Below are 24,122 nucleotides of genomic sequence, written 5' to 3' on the forward strand. Positions count from 1 at the left end.
CATTTCTGTGTGTGGTTCCACTATTACTCCCCAGCAACATGCCCGGTGTCTTGGGGTCATACTTGACTCCGAGCTTTCCTTTGCCCCCCCACATTCGATCACTGGCTCGCTCTTGTCATCTGCACCTCAAAAACATTTCTAGAATTCAACCCTTTCTTACTTTTGACTCTGCAAAAACTCTTACTGTTTCTCTTATTCATTCTCGTCTTGACTATTGTAACTCTTCTAATCGGTCTCCCTCTTACTAAACCCTCCCCTCCCAATCTGTCTTGAATGCTGCAGCCAGGATCATATTCCTCACCAATCGTTACAGCGATGTCTCTACCTTGTGCCAGTCATTACACTGGCTACCCATCCACTCCAGAATTAAGTATAAACTTATTACCCTCACCCACAAAGCCCTCCATGGCTCAGCACCACCCTACATCTCCTCCCTTGTTTCAGTATACCACCCTACCCGTGCCCTCCATTCTGTTGATGACCTGAGGTTAGCATCCTCAATAATCAGAACCTCCCACTCCCGTCTCCAAGACTTTACACATGCTGTGCCAATTCTTTGGAATGCACTTCCCAGGTCAATACGATTAGTCCCCAATCCCCACAATTTTAAGCGTGCCCTGAAAACGCATTTATTCAGACTGGCCTATCGCCTCAACACATTAACCTAATCTATCCCTGTGTGGCACAGCCAAAAGTTTTACCATAACCAGGTTCCCCGCATCATGTTCCCACATGCTTTATGCATCCATTAGCCCTCTGCATCTGCACTGTTACACACTTAACATTATGGCTGGTCCATACAATCAGGGCAACTGTTACCACCCACCTTTCGTGTCTCCCCTTTTTTCCTCAAAGATTGTAAGCTTGCGAGCAGGGCCCTCATTCCTCTTGGTATTTGTTATAATCTATGTGATTATTGATATGCTGTAATGTCTATTGTCTGTACAAATCCCCTCTGAAATGTAAAGTGCTGGGGAATATGTCGGAGCTATAGAAATAAAATTTATTATTATAACACGTGAGATGATCGCATCGCCCTGCACGGACTGGCCGGCACCTCTCCTCACCTGAGCATGACAGCGTGATGTATTTCTGTGCAGCTGCCAAGCAAAGGTCTGCAGAGCAGACAGCCAGTACGAGGATTACGATGCGATCCTCAGGGACTCAGTCTTGCAGCATAGGTGCTATGAGGCATTAGGCTGCCAGCCCTGCTGATGCATTGTCGCTGCGACGGTGGTTAGCGCATGACAACGCTCTTTTAAAACAATAAAAGTTAGGACCCAATGAGAGGTTCGCTGTAACGTGGTAGTGGGCTTCATACAGTCTGATCAGAATGTTGAACTAAGAACCAATAGTTGTTAAGCAGACAGTTGACTATAAAAAAAAAAAAAAGGATTACAAAACAAAAAAAAAACTTCCCATTTCGTGTGCTCAGCAATGACACCCCATGGCAGACCTGAGAGAGATAACAAAAATTTAACAAACATAAAATTGCAACCATTTCACAGAGATGTCCAAGCCGACCACGAAAGTTAACACCTAATCAGGAGATATCTTCTGATTTAAAAAATCAACATGCAGGGTCACTGCAGTGAGGATTAAGTAAAAAGCCAAATGGTGTGTGTTTCCATGACATAATACAGAGTATACTGTAGAGGAATGATTTGCATGGGTGTCATCCACAAAGTAAGCCTCTTATAAGCCCATGCACAATAAAGCACACCTACAATTTGCCAGGACCCATGCTGAAAATAAGAAGACTATTGGGACTTCATACTCTGGAGTGATGGGACTAAGCTAAAAGTTTTTGGAACTGATGGCTTAAAACTGTATGATGTCATAAAGGTGAGGAGTATATAGAAAAATGCATGGTGCCTACTGTGAAACATGGTGGGGCACTGTCTTTATGTGGGGCTACATGAGTGCTGCTTATATCAGAAGCTACATTTCAGTGAAGGTATCATGAATTCACAGAAGTACTGCTCTATATTGAAAGAGAAGATGCTCCCATCACTCTGTGCCCTTGGTAGGTGTATCCTTTTACAACATAGCAATGATTGAAAGCACACATCTAAGGCCACTGTTGAATTTTTTAAGAAAACAGAGTGAAAGTGATTCAGTGGCCAAGTGTCTCCTGATCTGAACCAAATTGACCACCTATGGGAAATTCTGGAGAGACAGGTTGACCATTTTTTGCCATCCAGCATCCAGGCTTTAAAATAAGTCGTTCTTGAAGAATGGAAAGGGATATATGTTCCAATACCTCACTAACTTGTTCAGTTGATTCCCAGAAGACTTGGTGCGGTCCTTAAAAATCATGCAGGTCATACAAAATACTAAATGTAGTAGTTTTTTTATGTGGGTGTGTGCATTTTTCCATCAACTTGAGTAAAAGTGAAGATTTTGTCATGAAAGTTACATTATTAACTTTAATCTACATTTTATGGGTTAAAAAAGTTCTATGAAGCTAAGCCTTGTCAACATGTAAGAAATTGTTCTTGTGTTCAGTGACACTGATTAAAACCTTACTTTTCAAAGTGGGTGTACTCATTTATGCTTAGCACTATATGTTCTGTCTATTTATGTTTGAATAAATTATACTTTTATACTTTTTCCACTTTGAACATCTGGCACATTTTTTTGCATGTAGGATTTGTATAGATTGCTATGTTTACCTGTTCTTGTTCTTACAAACATATCTGCAATATAGATGACATCTGATAGGTAGTCAAGAAAGAACCATAATTCCAGGTAATCCAGCTGGAGTTCATCAAAACAAGCTCTGAAAAATAAAATAAGCTATGAAATGTTAAAAAAAAAATAAACTTGCTGTAGATTTGACAAATAGATAGATAAAAATAAATTGCAAAGGTAAAGTTTGCCATGCAACTGTTCAAAAATTAATGAAAAATAAAAAAAATAACTAAATTCAGTGAATGTTTACAAAACAACAATTAATTCTACTTTGAACACGTTCACACGTTCAGTATTTGGTCAGTGTTTTACATCAGTATTTACACACGTGGTCATAATTGTTGGTAACCCTCATTTAATGACAGAAAATCCCACAATGGTCACAGAAATAACTTGAATCTGACAAAAGTAATAATAAATCAAAAATCTATAAAAATGAACGAATGAAAGTCAGACATTGCTTATCAACCATGCTTCCACAGAAATTTAAAAAAAAAATAAAACTCCTGAAATAGGCCTGGACAGAAATGATGGTACCCCTGCAAATAATGTGACAAAAGGGACATGTTAAATCACGGTGTGTCCACTAATTAGCATCACAGGTGTCTACAATCTTGGAATCAGTGAGTGGCCTGTATAGAGGGCTTCAGATACTCACTCTGCTGTTTGGTGACATGGTGTGTATCACACTCAACATGGACCAGAGGAAGCGAAGGAAAGAGTTGTCTCCGTAGATTAGAAGAAAAATTATATACAAACATGTTAAAGGTAAAAGTTATAAGACCATCTCCAAGCAGCTTGATGTTCCTGTGACGACAGTTGCACATATAATGAAAGACAAGCTGGAGGGCACATCACATAAATATCTCAAATGTGACTGGGATCTACCAAAAGCATGGAAAACCTATAATGGAGATCACCAGAATGGTAATAAAGTGCAAAAATACAAGATTTTATTAGAGTATACAAAAGAATCCAATTTAAAAACATTTAAAATAACGATGCCCAATAGAAAAAGAGGGCACCGCCCCACAGACCTCAGGACAAAATACAGTAGTAATATTGATGGTAATTTGGCACCTTATAGAAGATTACTGGGCAGAAATAAAGGTTCACTCCTTGACAAATGAATATAGTCACAGCACAGATTAAACAATCAATACATTCATACAAAATAATGTCAAAGCAGCCAAAAAAAATCCGCTTATATATTCTAAAGAACACCAGTCGTTTTCTTAATGTAAACTGTATACAATTTGAATAGCCTCTAATATAAGATATGGGGTCTATGTACCAAAAACCCAAACCTCAAATGCATATAACCTGCTCTCATTGAGGCCATTTCTTTACTATAATTATGCCTGACACCAATTGGAGCTTAGTCATGTATTTGTTTTCTTTATTCATCAGCATTTGTTTACAGATGGAAAAATGAAGCATATAAAGAAAAGAACACTGTCCCTACTGTGAAACATGGAGGAGGCGCTGTTATGTTCTGGGGCTGCTTTGCTGCATCTGGCACAGGGTGTCTGGAATCTGTGCAGGGTACAATGAAATCTCAAGATGATCAAGGGATTCTAGAGAGAAATTTGTTGTCCAGTGTCAGAAAGCTTGGTCTCAGTAGCAGGTGATGGATCTTGCAACATGACAATGACCCAAAACACACAGCTAAAAACACCCAAGAATGGCTAAGAGGAAAACATTGAACTATTCTGAAGTGGGTTTCTATGAGCCCTGACGTAAATCCTATTGAGCATCTTTGGAAAGAGCTGAAACATGCCATCTGGAAAAGGCAACCTTCAATCACGAGACTTCTGGAGCAGTTTGCTCTTGAGGAGTGGGAAAAAATACCTGACAAGAGGTGCAGAAATATCATTGACAGTTAAAGGAATCATTTGATTGCAATGATTGCCTCAAAAGGTTGTGCAACAAAATATTAAGTTAAGGGTACATCATTTCAATCCAGGCCTATTTCATGAGGTTTTTTTTTTTAATTCTGTGGAAGCATGGTTGAAAAGCAATGTCTGACTTTCATTTGTTCATTATCATAGATTTTTTTATTTATTTTTTGCCAGATTCAAGTTATTTCTGTCTCCATTGTGGGTTTTTCTGTCATTAAACGAGGGGTACCAGCAATTTTGACCACGTGTGAATATAGCCAAAACCAGGAGTTGAACAGTTAGAGTAAAAGTATACAGTTGTGGCCAAAAGTATTGACACCCCTGCAATTCTGTCAGATAATACTCAGTTTCTTCCTGAAAATGATTGCAAACACAAATTCTTTGGTGGTATTATCTTCATTTAATTTGTCTTAAATGAAAAAACACAAAAGAGAATGAAGCAAAAAGCAAAACATTGATCATTTCACACAAAACTCCAAAAATGGGCCAGACAAAAGTATTGGCACCCTCAGCCTAATACTTGGCTGCACAACCTTTAGCCAAAATAACTGCGACCAACCACTTCCGGTAACCATCAATGAGTTTCTTACAATGCTCTGCTGGAATTTTAGACCATTTTTCTTTGGCAAACTGCTCCAGGTCCCTGATATTTGAAGGGTGCCTTCTCCAAACTGCCATTTTTAGATCTCTCCACAGGTGTTCTATGGGATTCAGGTCTGGACTCATTGCTGGCCACCTTAGAAGTCTCCAGTGCTTTCTCTCAAACCATTTTCTAGTACTTTTTGAAGTGTGTTTTGGGTCATTGTCCTGCTGGAAGACCCATGACCTCTGAGGGAGACCCAGCTTTCTCACACTGGGCCCTACATTATGCTGCAAAATTTGTTGGTAGTCTTCAGACTTCATAATGCCATGCACACGGTCAAGCAGTCCAGTGCCAGAGGCAGCAAAGCAACCCCAAAACATCAGGGAACCTCCGCCATGTTTGACTGTAGGGACCGTGTTCTGTTATGAATGAGTCACCGTAGGAGGCAAAAACAGAAATACTAGCTAAGTCCAGAAAACCAGAGAAGTTGGCAGCTATCGGATTGCAGACCCCTGAACATATCAACAACAACTAGCAGTAGCCGTGGGGGGTTCCTACGGGTCCTAGACCCCTCGATCACAGCCGGAGAACTAAATAGCCTGAAGACAGAAAGGCAAATCTAAACTGCCCCAGAGCAGACCCCAAAGCAATAGGCAGCCCAAACATAATGACGGTGAAGCAAGATGAAAAAACACTGACACAGATAGAAAGATAGGCTGAGCAAATGATGGGGCCCAAGCTAACTAAATAGGACAGGATAGAAAAGCTGCTGTCTGCAATCCGCCAAAACCCTATCAAAACAAGAGCCAACAGACTGATAGGGAAAAAGGCCCTGAAGACGCTAGGCTTCAAAAAGACTATATCAGTACTCAGGTATTTTCTGAAGACAGAGCAAAAAGGAATTCAGCTCACCCCAGTAGGGAATGGAAGAAATCCAGAAAAACAAGGCAAAACAAAACCAAAACACAAATGCAAAAAGCAGAGCAGAAAACTTAGCTTTTGAGGAGCAGGAATCAGACTGGTCTCCTAGAATCCCTCTGAGAAATCACCAGCAAGGCAGAAGGGCGTCGGCTGCCTTATATCCAGTCAGCAATTCCAGTCACCCAGTCATCATCGTCCTGCTCAGGTGCTTGGTAATCAGCCTCACTGCCTTCCTTCACCAGAAGAGGGAGTTCATCAGACCTCAGTGGTGAAGGGGAAAATGAACTCACAACAGTGTTCTTTTCTTTGAATGCCTCTTTTTTTCTCCTGTAAATTCTATGTTGATGCCTTTGCCCAAAAAAGCTCTACTTTTGTCTCATCTGACCAGAGAACATTCTTCTAAAACGTTTTAGGCTTTTTCAAGTAAGTTTTGGCAAACTCCAGCCTGGCTTTTTTATGTCTCGGGGTAAGAAGTGGGGTCTTCCTGGGTCTCCTACCATACAGTCCCTTTTCATTCAGACGCCGACGGATAGTACGGGTTGACACTGTTGTACCCTTGGACTGCAGGGCAGCTTGAACTTGCTTGGATGTTAGTCGAGGTTCTTTATCCAACATTCGCAACATCTTGCGTTGAAATCTCTTGTCAATTTTTCTTTTCCGTCCACATCTAGGGAGGTTAGCCACAGTGCCATGGGCTTTAAACTTCTTGATGACACTGCGCACGGTAGACACAGGAACATTCAGGTCTTTGGAGATGGACTTGTAACCTTGAGATTGCTCATGCTTCCTCACAATTTGGTTTCTCAAGTCCTCAGACAGTTCTTTGGTCTTCTTTCTTTTCTCCATGCTCAATGTGGTACACACAAGGACACAGGACAGAGGATGAGTCAACTTTAATCCATGTCAACTGGCTGCAAATGTGATTTAGTTATTGCCAACACCTGTTAGGTGCCACAGGTAAGTTACAGGTGCTGTTAATTACACAAATTAGAGAAGCATCACATGATTTTTCGAATAGTGCAAATACTTTTGTCCACCCTCTTTTTTATATTTGGTGTGGAATTAGATCCAATTTGGCTTTAGGACAATTCTTTTTGTGTTTTTTCATTTAAGACAAATTAAATGAAGATAATAATAACAAAGAATTTGTGTTTGCAATCATTTTCAGGAAGAAACTGAGTATTATCTGACAGAATTGCAGGGGTGTCAATACTTTTGGCCACAACTGTAATAGAAACATGTCACCACTTCTGCATTTTTCGTCCACTCCTGGTTTGGGTTTACAAATACTGATGTAAAATACTGAGCAAATGCAGTGCTGAATGTGTGAACGTGGCCCAAGTCTTACAACTAATGTTAGATGCGCAAACAGCCCTAGAGTGCAGACTAAATTGAATATACAAGGCTGCCAATTTATTAAACCAATTTCTGTTGTAAATTGCTTTGAAAAGTCACAATTTGTTTTTTCCAGAACTCAGATTCACTGACAAATTTTGCAAATTTTGTCTTTTCCTTGTCAGTTTCTCCTAGCTCTTACAAAATGTGGGTGGCTGTGCCATGACAGGGGTGATGGGGAATGTAACACTATAGATTGTCTAATTCATGATGACTTGCTCTGTTCCTTATGAAAGAAATACTACTCTAAGCTATGACTGGAGTAAGATTGGTGGCCAGGCTGGGTTTTCCAGCATAACAATAACCCGAAACAGACAACCAGTGCAACTAAGGAGTGGCTCCAAAAGAAGCATTTCAAAGGTGTTACAAAGATGAGATGTTCTTTAGTTATCACACTTACCTCACTGAGAGGGATTAATCAATCTTATTCATCATAGGGTGTTTAATTAATATAATACACCATAAAGGTGTTTACTCCAATATTATAAGTTCAGAAAAAAACACTGCACACGTACAAGAAAAGTAATGCTTCAGGTGAGTATTTATTTGTGGCGCCCCTGAGGCTCAGTCGCCACAGAGGTACTGCACCTTCTCCTAAGGTGTGGTTCCCCACCATCCAGGTAAGTTGGAGGCTCCTGACCACGCTCCAACACTCGCACCCCACACAATAGAGTAGTTCAACAAAACCACATTGTGGCTCCTTGCTTAGAGAGTAGCAGAGCACCTTTGGTGGTTCCCTGCTTGGAACACTAGAAGTGCTGGGAGGTGGGTGGAGTTTAGAATACATATAAAAGAGCGGGACGGTTCCAGGATAGAGGTTCAGTTGAGTTCAGAGGTTGAGTAGGAGAGAGGAAGCCACTCGGGAGGAGTGGGGATCCCTGGAAGAGGGATGGAGGAAGGAGTGCTGCAGCTGCCTCAGTGATTTGAGCCAGCTGGCATGAGAAAGGAAAGAAGGAGAAGGACATTGAACCGAAGCCTGAGCTTCCATAGAAGGGAAAAGACAAGTACGGAACGTAGGAGTAAATAGGAACACAGAGGACGTGGTTTAGAGGAAGAACCCTGCCTAGAAGTTCTAAGTGCAAGGCCGGGGCCCGGTCTCCATGGGGTATGGGCTTGCCCATAGAGAGCGGCTCGTCCTGAACCCACTGCATACACTGGGCATTGACTCTAAACTGGTATTTTAGCCATTGTTATGGCAACTACTACCTCCATCTTCCACATCTTTGCTTTGTAGATTTCATCTGCCAGTGTGATTCTCCCATCTACTACATGCTGCACACTAATGTTCTATTTTTATTACTCCACTGTTGTTCATATAAGCACCTTCAGATCTAGAAGCCTTTTCAGCCAACGTTATTACGGCTAATGCTTCCTTTTTTATCATCTTCAGGACCCAATAGGCTCTGTCTTATCATATTTTATTGCTGTGACACTACTTACCTGGTTTTCCCATGATGTTTTTTTGAAAAGGGTATGCCTTTTTTTTCCATTTCTCGCTGTAGCAACACCTCTGTACCTTGAACATGTCCGCCATTCTTTAACCCTTTCTCCATGTTTCTGGATGCCTCTCTCTGGATATATTTCCCTGTCACATCAATACAGTTGCTTATAAATCAACTTACGTTTTGGAGATGTTTATTGTAAATAATCGTATCTGTAAATATTGTATATATTTCTCTATGGTTTTTCTTATTGTTGTATTTTCTTTTTTTTCCAGCGACTATATGATAAAGGCCAATGATTGGCCGAAACGTCGTTTAAATTGTCGCTTCACCTATCAGCAATAAACACTCACCTGAAGCATTATTTTTCTTGTACGTGTGCAGTGGTTTTTTCTGAACTTATGCTTATGGGACCTCGGGTTCCTATCACTGGCACCGTTTCGCAAAAAGTCGAGTGCTAACCATTTTTTCCTCTTACTACTCCAATATTATGTATCCTATAGTGTGAATATGAAATCTCATACACCACCAGGGTGATTCACACATTGTATACCTCACTATGAGGATACATTGTCAATTTCTGCAGGTTTCTAATATACCATAGAGGTATTTAACATCACAAGCTCTTGGTTCAAAATTCATACATAGTCCATTGACCATAAAACTTCTCAACATAGGGATCTAGAAACATAATTGTGTGATGGTACAGTCCAATAATGGTGCGTGTAACACCTATTTATTCACAATAGCTCAATAGTGTCTTGCAATGAAATTGGAATCCAGCCTTTAATTTTAGGGACAGCGGTTGGGACTCCATTTCATTTACATTTAATATAACTCTGAGCTCAATAATCAATCGGGACTTAGTGGATCACAGTGGTGTTTATGATATAATAAATCACACACTGTGGTCCAATATACATCCTTATAGATATATGGTTAATTGATTTTAGTAATTATTATTTGAATAATTGAAAAATACTAATTAAGGTTACATTTTAAAATTCACATTGCCCTTCCCCTTCTTTTTGTTACTTCATTTTGGTGATGTCCATCAATGTGAATCTTGTCTGATGAGATCGGATCTTTTGTTGTATGTATGTATCTGTACAGTATGTAAGTGCCTGTGCATGCATGCCTCTGTATGTATGTGCTGCATGTATCTGTATGCATGTGCCTGTATGTATGTGCTTTGTGTATGCATGTATCTGCTCCTTTCATACATATCTGGGTTTGCTACATGTACAGTTGTGCTCAAAAGTTCACATACCCTAATGATTTTGGCCTGATAACATGCACAGAACTTGACACAAAAGGGTTTGAATGGTACTAAAGGTAACATCCTCACCTGTGGCCTGCTTACTTGTAATCAGTGTATGCATAAAAGCTCACTGAGTTTCTGGGATCCAGACAGACAGATACTCCGGTCTCTACTTGGGATCTCTGCAGCTCCTTCAGGGTTACCTTTGGTCTCTGTGCTGCCTTTCTGATTAATGCCCTTGTTGCCCGGACTGAGAGTTTTGGTGGGCGGCCCTCTCTTGGCAGGTTTGTTGTGGTACCTTGTTCTTTCCATTTGATGATAATGGATTTGATTGTCTCCGGGGGATCTTCAAAGATTGGAATATTTTTTATAACCCAACCCTGATTTGGACTTCTCAAAAACTTTGTCCCTGCCTTGTTTGGAGATCTTCATGGTGTTTGGTTAGTGATGCCTCTTGCTTAATGGTGTTGCAGCCTCTGTGGCCTTTCAGAAAAGTGTATATACCAACAGACATGTGACACTTAGATTGCACACAGGTGGACTTCCTTTCACTAAGCATGGGACTTATGAAGGTAGCTGTTTGAACCAGAAATTTTTAGGGGCTTCATAGCAAACAGGGTGAATACATATACACATGTCAATTTTTACTGTTTTGATCCCATAAATTTAATTTGTGCATATATTTTTCTCATTTCAATTCACGAACTTAGATTATTTAGTGCTGATGCATTAGACATCACACATAAATTGAATTACAAAAATATTTAAAGGGAACCTGTCACCAGGTTTGGCCGATATAAGATACGGCCACCGCCTTTCAGGGCTTATCTACAACATTCTGCTCCCTGGCATCGCGCTCCTGCGTAGGCATAGTTCTCTGCCCTGTTGATGGCAGAGCAAAGTACTGCAGTGTGCAGACGCTGGACCTCTCTGACCTGGTGCCTGCACACTGCAGTACTTTACAGGAGTACGATGCCGGGGAGCCATGAAGCAAGCAGGAAGGCGGCAATCATAAGAAGATGGTAGGCGCCGGTCCCGGACCTGCGACACCCACCGGACCAGATCGCCCCACGGGTGAGTTTAATAAAACTTATTTTCCTCCTGGTGCAGGTTGGATCAGGGGCTTATCTACAGCATTATGCCATTGCAAACCACTATATGTGTGTGTAATATACAATGTGTGTGTAGCATTCACATTTATAAATACTGGCAGTGCAGATGAGAATTTATACATGTACCGTAGTTTTCGGACCATAAGACGCACTTTTCCCCAAAAAATTTTTTGGGGAAAGTAGTGGGGGGGTGTCTTATGGTCGCAATATACTTACTTGCGACCATGGCTGGTGGCTGGTGCGGGTGCCGCGGGGCTCTGTGGTGCGGTGGTGGCAGCGGGCTGTGCTCTGGTGCAGGGGTAGCGGCTCTCTATGCCCCGGTTGGGCTCCGCCGGCATTTCCTCGAAGCCCAGAGGCCCCCGCACATCCGTTGCTGGCTGCTGCCATGTTGCGGTGGCCTCCGGGAACATGGACGCCGCGAAGATGGCCGCCGGTCTGGGGACGACGCATGCTAAGGTTCAGATCTCGTTGCCGAGATTTGAATCTCGTCTCCCGAGATCTCGGGACGAGATCTGAACCTGAGCATGCGCCGTCCCCGGATCGGCGGCCATCTTCCCAGCGTCCATGTTCCCGGAGGCCACCGTAACATGGCGGCAGCCAGCAGCGGATGTGTGGGGGCCTCCGGGCATCAAGGAAATGCCGGCGGAGCCGCTGCTCCTGCATCGGAGCCGTCGCCCCAGCACCGGAGCACATCCCGCCGCCACCACCGCACCACAGAGCCCACCTGCCCCAGCCCAGCACAGCTGCTCCAGCCCAGCACAGCTGCCCCAGCACAGCCCACCTGCCCCAGCACAGCCCACCTGCCCCTGCACAGTCCAGCTACCCCAGCACAGCCCAGCTGCCCCAGCCCAGCTGCCCCAGCACAGCTCAGCCCACCTAGCCCAGTTGCCCCAGCCCACCTAGCCCAGCTGCCCCAGCACAGCACAGCCCAGCCCAGCTTCCCCAGCACAACCAACCTGCCCCAGCATAGCACACGTGCCCCAGCACAGAGCTGCCGCCACCGCACCAGCCTGGACCACTGAATGACCCCTGTGACCACTCCTCCACATGTGCCGGATCCCTTCCCAGGTAAGCTGAATTCTGACTGTAAAGGTACTGTCACACGTAGCGATGTACCAGCGATCCCGACCAGCGATATGACGCGGTCAGGATCGCTGGTGCATCGCTAAGTGGTCGCTACTGAGCTGCCACACAGGCAGATCTCACCAGCGACATCGTTGGGGACGGGGGTCGCTACTTACCTGTCACACCAGGTAATCCTGCGTCCTCCCGCCCGGCTCCACGCGTCGCTCATCGTCACAGCAGGAAGCTGATGACAAGAAACAGTCCAGCCTGTTCTCGCGTGATCAGCGATAACCAGCGGGGGAGCGGGTTGTAGGTAAGTATCAGACACAGCGATATAGCTAGCATTATCGCTATAACATCACAAGTTATAGCGATATTGCTAGCGATATCGCTTAGTGTGACAGTACCTTAAGACGGACCCCCATTTGACACATTATTATTTTTTTCCCTATTTTCCTTCTGAAAATTTGGGGTGCGTCTTATTCTCCGGTGCATCTTATAGTCTGAAAAATATGGTAAATATGTCAGCAATCACCCAACGAACGAGCAAAATGCTGCTCATTCATCAAATGATTGGATTGTCTACTGTGGAACAAAAGTCATCGTTCATCCTCAGCCGGTGTGAAGAGTCCAGTAAACAACGACATGAATATTGTCGATCACGCTCGTTTAACGTTCTGAACTCAGTGCATATAAATGCAACCAAAATGTTTCTGTGTGATGGTGCAATATGTCAGCATTTGGGACCCCCACTTTAAACTTTCGCCTAGGGTCCCACTTTGTCTAAAACTAGCTGTAACCACGGCCCCGCACTGACCGACAGCCAGCTCAGCAGTGCGTCAATACAGAGCAGTCTGTGAAATGAAAAAAATATATATCTTGCTGTTGTTTTTTTTTTTATGACCTGATATCTTTCTGCTAGGGCTCAATGCGCTTATATGGTACCAAATTTAAATAGTACCCGTTTTAACTACTTAAAAGAGAGAGCCATATTTTTAATACTTTTCAGTTGATAGAGTTGTATGAGGATTTGTTTTTTTGTGGGACAAATTGTAGTTTTATTTACCATTTTGGGGTCTATGCAAATTTCTAATGTATTTTTATGACAGTTTTTGGGGAAGTGAAGTAACCAAGAAACAGCAATTCTACAACTACACTACCACTATTTTGTTTTCAGATTCACCATATTGGATAAATTATGCATGTAGCAAAATGTAATATGTTAACTGTTTTATATTTTGATTTAGACTTTTATATCATATACTGCATATTTTTTAGTATTTGTAACTTAATTAGTGCCCTTAGTGAATGTGAATCTGCAAAGACCTGATCTATATAATACATTGCAACACAAGCTTCATAGGCGCACTCATCACATCATGTGGGGGAAGAAAGTGTGGCCACAGTCACTCCTTTGGCTCCTCCTGTGCAAAAAACTGGAGACAGCAAGCAGCACCACAAGGCCCTGCCCAGCACCGCATCTCAGTTTCCACTATTCAGCCTGTGAGTATGCGGCTGGATGCAGCATGCATGATGACATCACTATGCCGCGCATGTTGTATGGAGCCTCAGCGCACAGATTGAAGCAGTGCTTCAGAGAGACTGCAGTTAGGTGAGTAGCTTTATTTTTTTTAATTAGTCAGAATTTGTACGGGGCCATAATGCTACGTGGAGAGACTACGGTGGATTGAAATTGTGTGGTGGCCATTCTACTATGTGAGAAGAAAAAACTTACACAAACTGTGTATGTAGGGTCTATATCACTTTCTGAGAAGCTCTAGGGTCCATTATAAAGTTTGTGGGAAGCTATGGGATCCATCGTGCTGTGTGAGTGGGGAGCCTTAGGGTCCATTATTCTGTGTGGGAGCTGTGAGCTCTAACATGCTGTGTGGTGAGCAACTGTGGGGTCCTTTATGCTGTGTGTGAGGAGCTATGGGGTCCATCATGCTGTGTGTGGTGAGTTTTGGGGTCCATTATGTTGTGTGGGGTCCATCATACTTTGTGTGGAGTGCTGTGTGGTCAGTTATGCTGCGGGGGAGACTATGGGGTCAAGTATACTGCGAGTGTCACAATCCATTTTTGGATTCATGTCAGCTTTGGTTCCACTATGTTTTAAATGTAGCCTTTTTCCTTTCAGAACCAATGGGGGTTAATGACAGTTTCCTTTGCTGGAAGCCTGCTGCAACTGCACACTGGCTAGGTCAGTTGATGTGGGTGGTGACCACTCTCACCATCCTTTAAATGGTCACCTGATGCATCAGCTGACTGTCGTGATAGAGCAATCTATGATCACCAAACCTGGAGTAAGGAGCTCACTGGCTGCAGTGGGGAATCGGCTGTTCGTGGAGTTCGTGGTCTGGGTGCCTTCCTTCTGCTGTACGGTGCTTTGCAGCAGAGAAGGCTATTAAGCTAAGATTGGTGTTTTTTTTTCCTCGTCTGTCTCGTGATTGTCACTATCCCCTGTGTTGTTTCATCTGCGGTGGTGTAGCTAGCATCCTTGCCGGCCAGTGCACAGTGCTAGGTGACAGCAAGAGATGAGGTTCCTGTTGGCGGTGAGGGGGAAGGACCCACTTAGCGTGTTAGGGGAGTGCAGAGTCAGGCTCAGATTCGAGCAGGAGGTGTCCATCCCTCATTTCCCTATCAATAGGGCCTTCTTCTCCCCATTTCCATCCCGTTGTTTGTGTCCTGCCGTCTGCTGACCGACCACCTGGTGGGATAGTGATAGTGAGGTATTTTGTGTGTGAGGGGCTGAGGGTTCATTATGCTGTGTGTGTGGTTGAGTTGTGGGTGCATCTTAAGCCCCGGTTACACACTGCGATATCGCTAGCAATATCGCTGTAAAGTCACCAATTTTGTGACGTTGCAGCGATATTGCTAGCGATATCGCTGCATGTGATACTTACCTCCGACCGGCTCCCCCGCTGGTTATCGCTGATCGCGCGAGAAGCTCCTGGACCATTCCTTGTCGGCCACTTCCTGCTACGCTTCCTGTTGTGGAGACGAGCGACGCGTGGAGCCGGGCGGGAGGACGTAGGATCGCCGCGTCTGACAGGTAAGTAGCGACCCCCGTCCCCAGCGATGTCGCTGGTGAGACCTGCCTGTGTGGCAGCTCACTAGCGACCACCTAGCGATGCACCAGCGATCCTGACCGCGTCATATCGCTGGTCGGGATCGCTGGTGCATCGCTAGGTGTAACGGTACCCTTACTCTCTGAGGGGGGCTATGGATTCAATCATACTGTGCGTGAGGAAGTTGTGGGACATCGTACTGTGTGGGTGTAACTTGGTGCATCATATTGTGTGTGAGGGCATCATACCGTGTTTAGAAACTGTTGATCTGTAAAAATGTTATATTGAGATCGAGGGTCACTTTATCTACCAGATATGGCTGATATTTTCATATAACATATGGAGTTTTTAGCTGTAAACGTTCACCTTGCAATAATCATGGTCCAGTTGTACATAACAGGCATTGTGATGCAAAAAAGCCAGTTGTAATATAAATTGCCTGCTGGATCAATAACAAAAATTGTTTTCTTCCTGCAGAAAGAAAATTAAAAAGTTATGTTGTACCTTATTACATACAAACATACTTGCTTATAGTCAACTCTTTAAAATTTGAAAGTGATCAAACAACAATTTTTGGGGTGCATCTTAGGTGTTGTCTAATCTTCTTTAGAAAGATGCCGAGATAGAGTATGTGTATAGCGTGGCGTGGGAAGGTAGCCATGGAGAGGCGTTCGTCTCCTGCTGCCCGTCAGGTTACATGAAAGTGGAGGCTCCTGACTGAGTGTATGGACTTGTGCAGGGCATTACCCCTGTTCAGGCCACATGTAATCGATGTTGCAGGTTTGCCAGGACCAGATGTTTCATAGTTCAATCAGGGAGACCACCTTTCAATAATAAACTCTTTACTGAATGGCAACTTGATAAGGGTTTGTAGTGCAGTGGTGTTCACACAGTGCAACAGGTAGGCAGGGACCCACAAAAGTTCAACGTAAAATGTCTTTATTTCAGAAAACTCACAAAAACAGGTATACTCCAGATCCTCAAAACAATCCGTGCCCAAACCACTGCACCACCGTATATATCTCTTGGATGCGTCAGAAACTTTGAAGTCCCTAGCTCTGTATTACCTTCACACAGTCCTGGATTGCACAGAGCCTCCTGCTCTGCAGCTTGCAAAACAAAACACTGACACACCCCAGACAAAACTGAGAGTTTGAATGGGAGTCGTGGACATAGAGCCACTCCCAAAACCCAGAGTTGGGGGAGGGATTCGCCCCACTACCAAACCTGCAAATCCTTCCAAAAATAAAAACCCATGTTGGAGTTTATTAAAATCTGACTTGGTCAACTACTTTGACCAAATCCCCACTTACTTTTACTCTACCTTGTAATCACAGACATTTTCTGTAATCACAATGCGCTCCAGCGCATCTAATATATCTCCACATCCTAGGAGACACATACCGGCCCTCATATATGATCCCCTCACTGCCTCACAGGTTATATACAAGGCATAGCAGGTACAAAGTCTTATGAATTGTGAGGCAGCGCCATTTGTTATATGCGAGGGTCGCGGGGTTAACAGAAAACCACAAAAAATGTGTGATAGGACTCACGGAAGCCCAGTACTTAGGATACATGATCGGACGCGTTGTTATCAAACCCCAAATAAATAAGATTGAGGCCATCCAAAACTGTCCCAAGCTGCTAAATACAGAATAGGTGAGGGCATTGTACTACCATCGGTTATACCCAATTTTGCCGGGAGATCAGTACCCCTAATCGACCTGTTAAAGGGTAAGAAGTCGGTTATGGTCCGTTGGAATCCTCAAGCGGAGGAAGCATTCCAGTCCCCGAAGTCGGTGTTATGTGGACAGCTGGTCTTTCATTGTGCAGACGGATGCCTCCAACGTGGCCCTAGGAGCGGTCCTGTCGCAGGAGGTGAATGGAGAGGAGCATCCGGTCACCTACCTATGTAGGCAACTCATCCCAGGCGAGAAAAATTATAGCGTAGTGGAGAAGGAGTGCCTCGCCATTAAGTGGGCCTTGGAGTCCCTACGCTATTATTTACTCTGTCGACTGTTTCGCTTGATGACAGACCATTCACGCTTGATCTGGATGAGAAATGCCAAGGAGAGGAATGCTCGGCTCACCAGATTGTTTCTCTCTCTGCAGAACTTTAATTTCACAGTGGGACATCGGGCGGGGAAGTCGCAGGGAAATGCGGATGCCCTGTCACAGGCCCCCTGTATGGTGACAAGTGTTCAACCCCACAAGTCTGAACAGAGGAGAGGTATGTGAGGCAGTGACAGGTGCTATATGCGAGGGTCGTTATGTGTCCCCCAGGATGCGCACAGAAGCGTATTGAGGCCGCAGGAGTGCACTGCAGTCACAGGCATAGCTGTGATTGCAATGCAAAATAAAAGTAAATTTGGTCTTGGGCAATCTATTTGTCCAAGGCAGATTTAAGAAAACTCAGCATGGGCTTTTATTCTTGGAGCGGACTACAGAATGGTAGTGGGGCGGTCCGCTTCCTCCAGGCCGGGTCTTACAAGTGGCCCAGGGCCATAGATTTAATTTAAAAACCCTTCATCAAAGGGTTGGGTTTGTCAGTTTTGGTTTGCAAACTTGGAGAGTAGGTGGCTCTGCAAAACTCAGCCTGTGTGGAGTAACACGGAGCCAAGCGTAGCCAAAAGGCCTGGCACTTCTCAGTGTAGCACGTTGGTGCAGTCGCCCCCGGCAACTGGACTTAGATACAGATATATTAGATAGGACTGCTCCGAGAAGGGTATGCCTTGACGCGGCGGAGTGGCTTAGCGTACATTTTTTTGCAAAAAAACGTATCAACAAAATACCCTGGTTTTGTTAACATCTTTTACTAGCACTTGCTACTTACAGTTACATATGTTTTACAGCAGAGTATTTATGCACGTTTGTCATACTGTGTTCTGTTTTTGTGTCTTAGTTCTTGGGTGGTGTGAACAGGGTCTTATGACCCGTTCAGTTTTTGTGCATGTGTCATGTGTTCTGAATCCATTGATTTCTTGCTTATGCAAGCTTTGGGAGATCCCCGCCTCTCTCCTTTGGGACATGCATAAAAAGCCATTTTGCCCAGCGAGCCCATACCGGGCAGCACCTTTCTGAACCCTGCTCATGAAGGTATTATTCACATGTTCAGGTTTTTAAATATATTAGATAGGACTGCTCCGAGAAGGGTATGCCTTGACGCGGCGGAGTGGCTTAGCGTACATTTTTTTGCAAAAAAACGTATCAACAAAATACCCTGGTTTTGTTAACATCTTTTACTAGCACTTGCTACTTACAGTTACATATGTTTTACAGCAGAGTATTTATGCACATTTGTCATACTGTGTTCTGTTTTTGTGTCTTAGTTCTTGGGTGGTGTGAACAGGGTCTTATGACCCGTTCAGTTTTTGTGCATGTGTCATGTGTTCTGAATCCATTGATTTCTTGCTTATGCAAGCTTTGGGAGATCCCCGCCTCTCTCCTTTGGGACATGCATAAAAAGCCATTTTGCCCAGCGAGCCCATACCGGGCAGCACCTTTCTGAACCCTGCTCATGAAGGTATTATTCACATGTTCAGGTTTTTAAATATATTAGATAGGACTGCTCCGAGAAGGGTATGCCTTGACGCGGCGGAGTGGCTTAGCGTACATTTTTTTTGCAAAAAAACGTATCAACAAAATACCCTGGTTTTGTTAACATCTTTTACTAGCACTTGCTACTTACAGTTACATATGTTTTACAGCAGAGTATTTATGCACGTTTGTCATACTGTGTTCTGTTTTTGTGTCTTAGTTCTTGGGTGGTGTGAACAGGGTCTTATGACCCGTTCAGTTTTTGTGCATGTGTCATGTGTTCTGAATCCACATGTAATCGATGTTGCAGGTTTGCCAGGACCAGATGTTTCATAGTTCAATCAGGGAGACCAACTTTCAATAATAAACTCTTTACTGAATGGCAACTTGATAAGGGTTTGTAGTGCAGTGGTGTTCACACAGTGCAACAGGTAGGCAGGGACCCACAAAAGTTCAACGTAAAATGTCTTTATTTCAGAAAACTCACAAAAACAGGTATACTCCAGATCCTCAAAACAATCCGTGCCCAAACCACTGCACCACCGTATATATCTCTTGGATGCGTCAGAAACTTTGAAGTCCCTAGCTCTGTATTACCTTCACACAGTCCTGGATTGCACAGAGCCTCCTGCTCTGCAGCTTGCAAAACAAAACACTGACACACCCCAGACAAAACTGAGAGTTTGAATGGAAGTCGTGGACATAGAGCCACTCCCAAAACCCAGAGTTGGGGGAGGGATTCGCCCCACTACCAAACCTGCAAATCCTTCCAAAAATAAAAACCCATGTTGGAGTTTATTAAAATCTGACTTGGTCAACTACGTTGACCAAATCCCCACTTACTTTTACTCTACCTTGTAATCACAGACATTTTCTGTAATCACAATGCGCTCCAGCGCATCTAATATATCTCCACATCCTAGGAGACACATACCGGCCCTCATATATGATCCTCTCACTGCCTCACAGGTTATATACAAGGCATAGCAGGTACAAAGTCTTATGAATTGTGAGGCAGCGCCATTTGTTATATGCGAGGGTCGCGGGGTTAACAGAAAACCACAAAAAATGTGCGATAGGACTCACGGATGCCCAGTACTTAGGATACATGATCGGATGCGTGGTTATCAAACCCCAAATAAATAAGATTGAGGCCATCCAAAACTGTCCCAAGCTGCTAAATACAGAATAGGTGAGGGCATTGTACTACCATCGGTTATACCCAATTTTGCCGGGAGATCAGTACCCCTAATCGACCTGTTAAAGGGTAAGAAGTCGGTTATGGTCCGTTGGAATCCTCAAGCGGAGGAAGCATTCCAGTCCCCGAAGTCGGTGTTATGTGGACAGCTGGTCTTTCATTGTGCAGACGGATGCCTCTAACGTGGCCCTAGGAGCGGTCCTGTCGCAGGAGGTGAATGGAGAGGAGCATCCGGTCACCTACCTATGTAGGCAACTCATCCCAGGCGAGAAAAATTATAGCGTAGTGGAGAAGGAGTGCCTCGCCATTAAGTGGGCCTTGGAGTCCCTACGCTATTATTTACTCTGTCGACTGTTTCGCTTGGTGACAGACCATTCACGCTTGATCTGGATGAGAAATGCCAAGGAGAGGAATGCTCGGCTCACCAGATTGTTTCTCTCTCTGCAGAACTTTAATTTCACAGTGGAACATCGGGCGGGGAAGTCGCAGGGAAATGCGGATGCCCTGTCACAGGCCCCCTGTATGGTGACAAGTGTTCAACCCCACAAGTCTGAACAGAGGAGAGGTATGTGAGGCAGTGACAGGTGCTATATGCGAGGGTCGTTATGTGTCCCCCAGGATGCGCACAGAAGCGTATTGAGGCCGCAGGAGTGCACTGCAGTCACAGGCATAGCTGTGATTGCAATGCAAAATAAAAGTAAATTTGGTCTTGGGCAATCTATTTGCCCAAGGCAGATTTAAGAAAACTCAGCATGGGCTTTTATTCTTGGAGCGGACTACAGAATGGTAGTGGGGCGGTCCGCTTCCTCCAGGCCGGGTCTTACAAGTGGCCCAGGGCCATAGATTTAATTTAAAAACCCTTCATCAAAGGGTTGGGTTTGTCAGTTTTGGTTTGCAAACTTGGAGAGTAGGTGGCTCTGCAAAACTCAGCCTGTGTGGAGTAACACGGAGCCAAGCGTAGCCAAAAGGCCTGGCACTTCTCAGTGTAGCACGTTGGTGCAGTCGCCCCCGGCAACTGGACTTAGATACAGACTATTTTGATTCCTGGCTTGCGATCCGGAGGATACCATTTGTTTTCCATATGTGAGTACGTTGGTCATTAAATAGACTTTGTTTTGAACTTTTCTGGGTCACTGCCTGTCTGTTGCACTGCACCAACCCCGCTGCACTACAGAATGTTTTCTTTACAACTTGAAGCATTTTCCACACAGTTTCCTTCCACTGTAGTCTATAGTGCCCTGTATGGCCACGGTTTCTTCTACTTCACCACAACCCAGCTTTAGTCCTGATTAACAAGTGTCATTTACTTGTCCTGACGTTCTACATCCTACTTTCCATTTAAGGTGCCAGTATGGCTGATAATGCTGACGCTCGGGATCTCCCGCCTGTGACACATTGCTTGTCCCACATATTCAGTCCTGCTTTAGGCCCCTTACCATCCAGCATTATAAGTTCAGCGTCTCATGGCTAGGCATCCACTCATAGGACCTGTCCTAGAAGGTCACTTTGTATCTTAGTCACTTATGCTCCAGATCTCTCTTTTCTTCGGTTTCTTAGGGTCACCCAGAATGTGGCACTGCTCACATGTTGCATTTCTGTGAGGTCACATGTCCCTGTGTACCCAATGTTAAAGATAGGTATGCAGGACGCATGCGGAAGTAGGCAGAGCTTAAGGGAAGAAGTGCGTAAGTAGGCGGAGCTTAATGGAGGACGTACTCATCCCTACGCACTCTAACCAGATGCAAGTGTGAACTTAGCCTAAGCTAGTCAATAAGCAGTACTCTATAAATAAAAATAACTCCATTCTTGTGTCACAACTCTGTTGTTGGGTGTCCCAGGACCAGGGGCTTCTTCCCTGTCCCTAACGCCCTAGCTCGCCCTGTTCTAAGGATTACTACTGATGGTGAACATGCCGGGACCACTTAACTTGCTTTAGCTCCTGAATTCACCCTCAGTCTGTACCCTTCCCCCACCCGGTGAAGAGGCGAATAGTAGGGTACCGTAATACACCAACCAGACTAAAAAGGTAATATGAACAGGGATAAAGGAAATTACCAAATGTACAAATATACACACATAAACATTAGAGATAATGGAGGATGGGGTTAAACCAAAGTAGGAGAAGAAAGGAAATTATCACATACTCAATACTCAAAACCTACCAACAGTCAAAAATAAATTCCTCAAATGCCCTCTCCAACAACAACTACCAACCACAACCTCCAACCATGCATCATAAGCTAGCTCTGACAATGAGTCTCAGCCGATTTATATAGGAGATGGGAGTGGCTAACAGTGAACAGCTGAGAGCCTTAACACAGCAAAGCTTGCAGGAGCTCTCAACTGAACAGATAAATCCCTGCACTGTTAAAAGAAACTTACAATTGCTCATTTTGCCTTTCTACCCAGTTAATTCTCTTTTCCATTAGGTCTATGACATCACATGATTAATAACTGACTAGCTGAATCCTTCTACGCTGCATGTAGAAAAAGGAAGTATCTTTTTTCTGTATGAATCTTTAGTCACTGCAAAAGTTCTTGGCAAGGGGACGAGGGAGCTGCTGGGTCAGGAGCTGAAGAGGCGAATGGTAAATGTAGGGACAAGAGACTTCCTGTTTCTGCACAGAGCAGATACAAGAGAAGAATTTACTGGGTAGAATGTCAAAATGAATAAATATTAGTACACAGTGCTGTGTAATATGATGTTTGCAATATATTATGAGGATAAGAATTTTGTTTCGAGTGCTTCTTTAAAGACGTTGTCTGCAATAGACTATCTTTTTGTTACATGATCAAAATGTCGTGCCACCACAGTAGAAACAAAGCATTACATGGCACATGTACTAATCAATGGGTTGTCTTCGTAAACCAGTTCAATTCAAATCATATTAGAGACATATTTTTATTATTCCATTTCTTAGAATGAATACAAGATGTAAGGCTTGAGTGTAAATATTTCTTAGTTCTAAACTGGGAAGTGTATTAGCATTCTTCTGCGTATGTAAATTATGAGCAGATTTATACAATCTCCTTATATTCTTTACTCTATATTGTACATCCTGTTTCTGATCACAGTGACCACTTACTCATCTTTTTTGTCTTTATCTTTGCCTTTATCTTTGTCCTTGCCAGATTTTTCTTTTTCCTTTTTGTTCTCTCTTTCTTTTCCCTTGTTATCCTTATCATTTTCCTTTTTGTCTTTTGCTACCTTTTCCTTGTCTTTCTTTTTTTCCTTGTCTTTTTTCTTTTCCTTTTTATGATCAGACTTGCTAAAAAAAAAAAAGAAGATATTTGAAAACATAGAATAGACCAGGATAATCGAAGGATCCACTTACAAATAATATGCAGCCTTTAAATCACCCCTGATTAGCTACATGTTTGCAGAGTGACAATCTTTTGATGTGCCCAGAATGATTAGTAACAGACTGTTCTGTGCACATAAAGAATCAGTGTTCCCCGCAGTACAAGTCCAGATGATGTGCTTCCCAGAAAGATGATTTTAAGTGAGCTTAAGGCTATGTGCCCACGTAGCGTTTTATTCCGGACACTAAAAACCGGACTCCTTCCCATAAATCGCGCGATTATGTTTGTGATTTTGCCGCAATTTTCGCATGCGATATTCAAGCTCTTTCCAAGCGATTTGAAGCATCGCTTGGAAAGTGATTGACACGTTGGTCACACTCGTCAAACATAGTGTTTGACAAGTGTGACCAGCTTTTTACTATTGAGGCCGCCTATGCGGCATCAATAGTAAAAGATAGAATGTTGAAATGCTAAAATTTTTTTTAAAAAAATTGGGGTATATTTACCTTTCGACGTCCCGCGCTGCATTCCCGGCCTCAGCGTTCCCAGTAATGCCTTGAGAGACCTGTGATAACGTTGGTCTCGTGTTGCTATAGCGATCTCGCGAGACCGCTAGAGTCACGCGAGACTACGTCATCA

The 24,122-nt window shown here is 43.7% G+C and overlaps 1 protein-coding gene across 1 annotated transcript in view; it reads right to left on the reverse strand.

Moving 5' to 3' along the window:
• The window catches only part of CNGA1 (cyclic nucleotide gated channel subunit alpha 1), a 44,305-nt gene extending 20,690 nt beyond the window's left edge, over positions 1 to 23,615 (reverse strand). The window contains exons 1-4 of the mRNA XM_073583470.1: positions 23,267 to 23,615; positions 22,790 to 22,792; positions 15,809 to 15,913; positions 2,676 to 2,782 (exon numbers count right to left, since the gene is read on the reverse strand). Of these exons, the coding sequence (XP_073439571.1) occupies positions 2,676 to 2,782; positions 15,809 to 15,913; positions 22,790 to 22,792; positions 23,267 to 23,481 (430 nt within the window). The 5' untranslated portion in view covers positions 23,482 to 23,615. The remainder of the gene's footprint in view (positions 1 to 2,675; positions 2,783 to 15,808; positions 15,914 to 22,789; positions 22,793 to 23,266) is intronic.
• Positions 23,616 to 24,122: the final 507 nt, after the last annotated feature.

The sequence above is a fragment of the Dendrobates tinctorius genome, unplaced genomic scaffold, assembly GCF_039654945.1.
Source record: "Dendrobates tinctorius isolate UK_male_01 unplaced genomic scaffold, ASM3965494v1 ptg000079l, whole genome shotgun sequence".
NCBI lineage: Eukaryota > Metazoa > Chordata > Amphibia > Anura > Dendrobatidae > Dendrobates > Dendrobates tinctorius.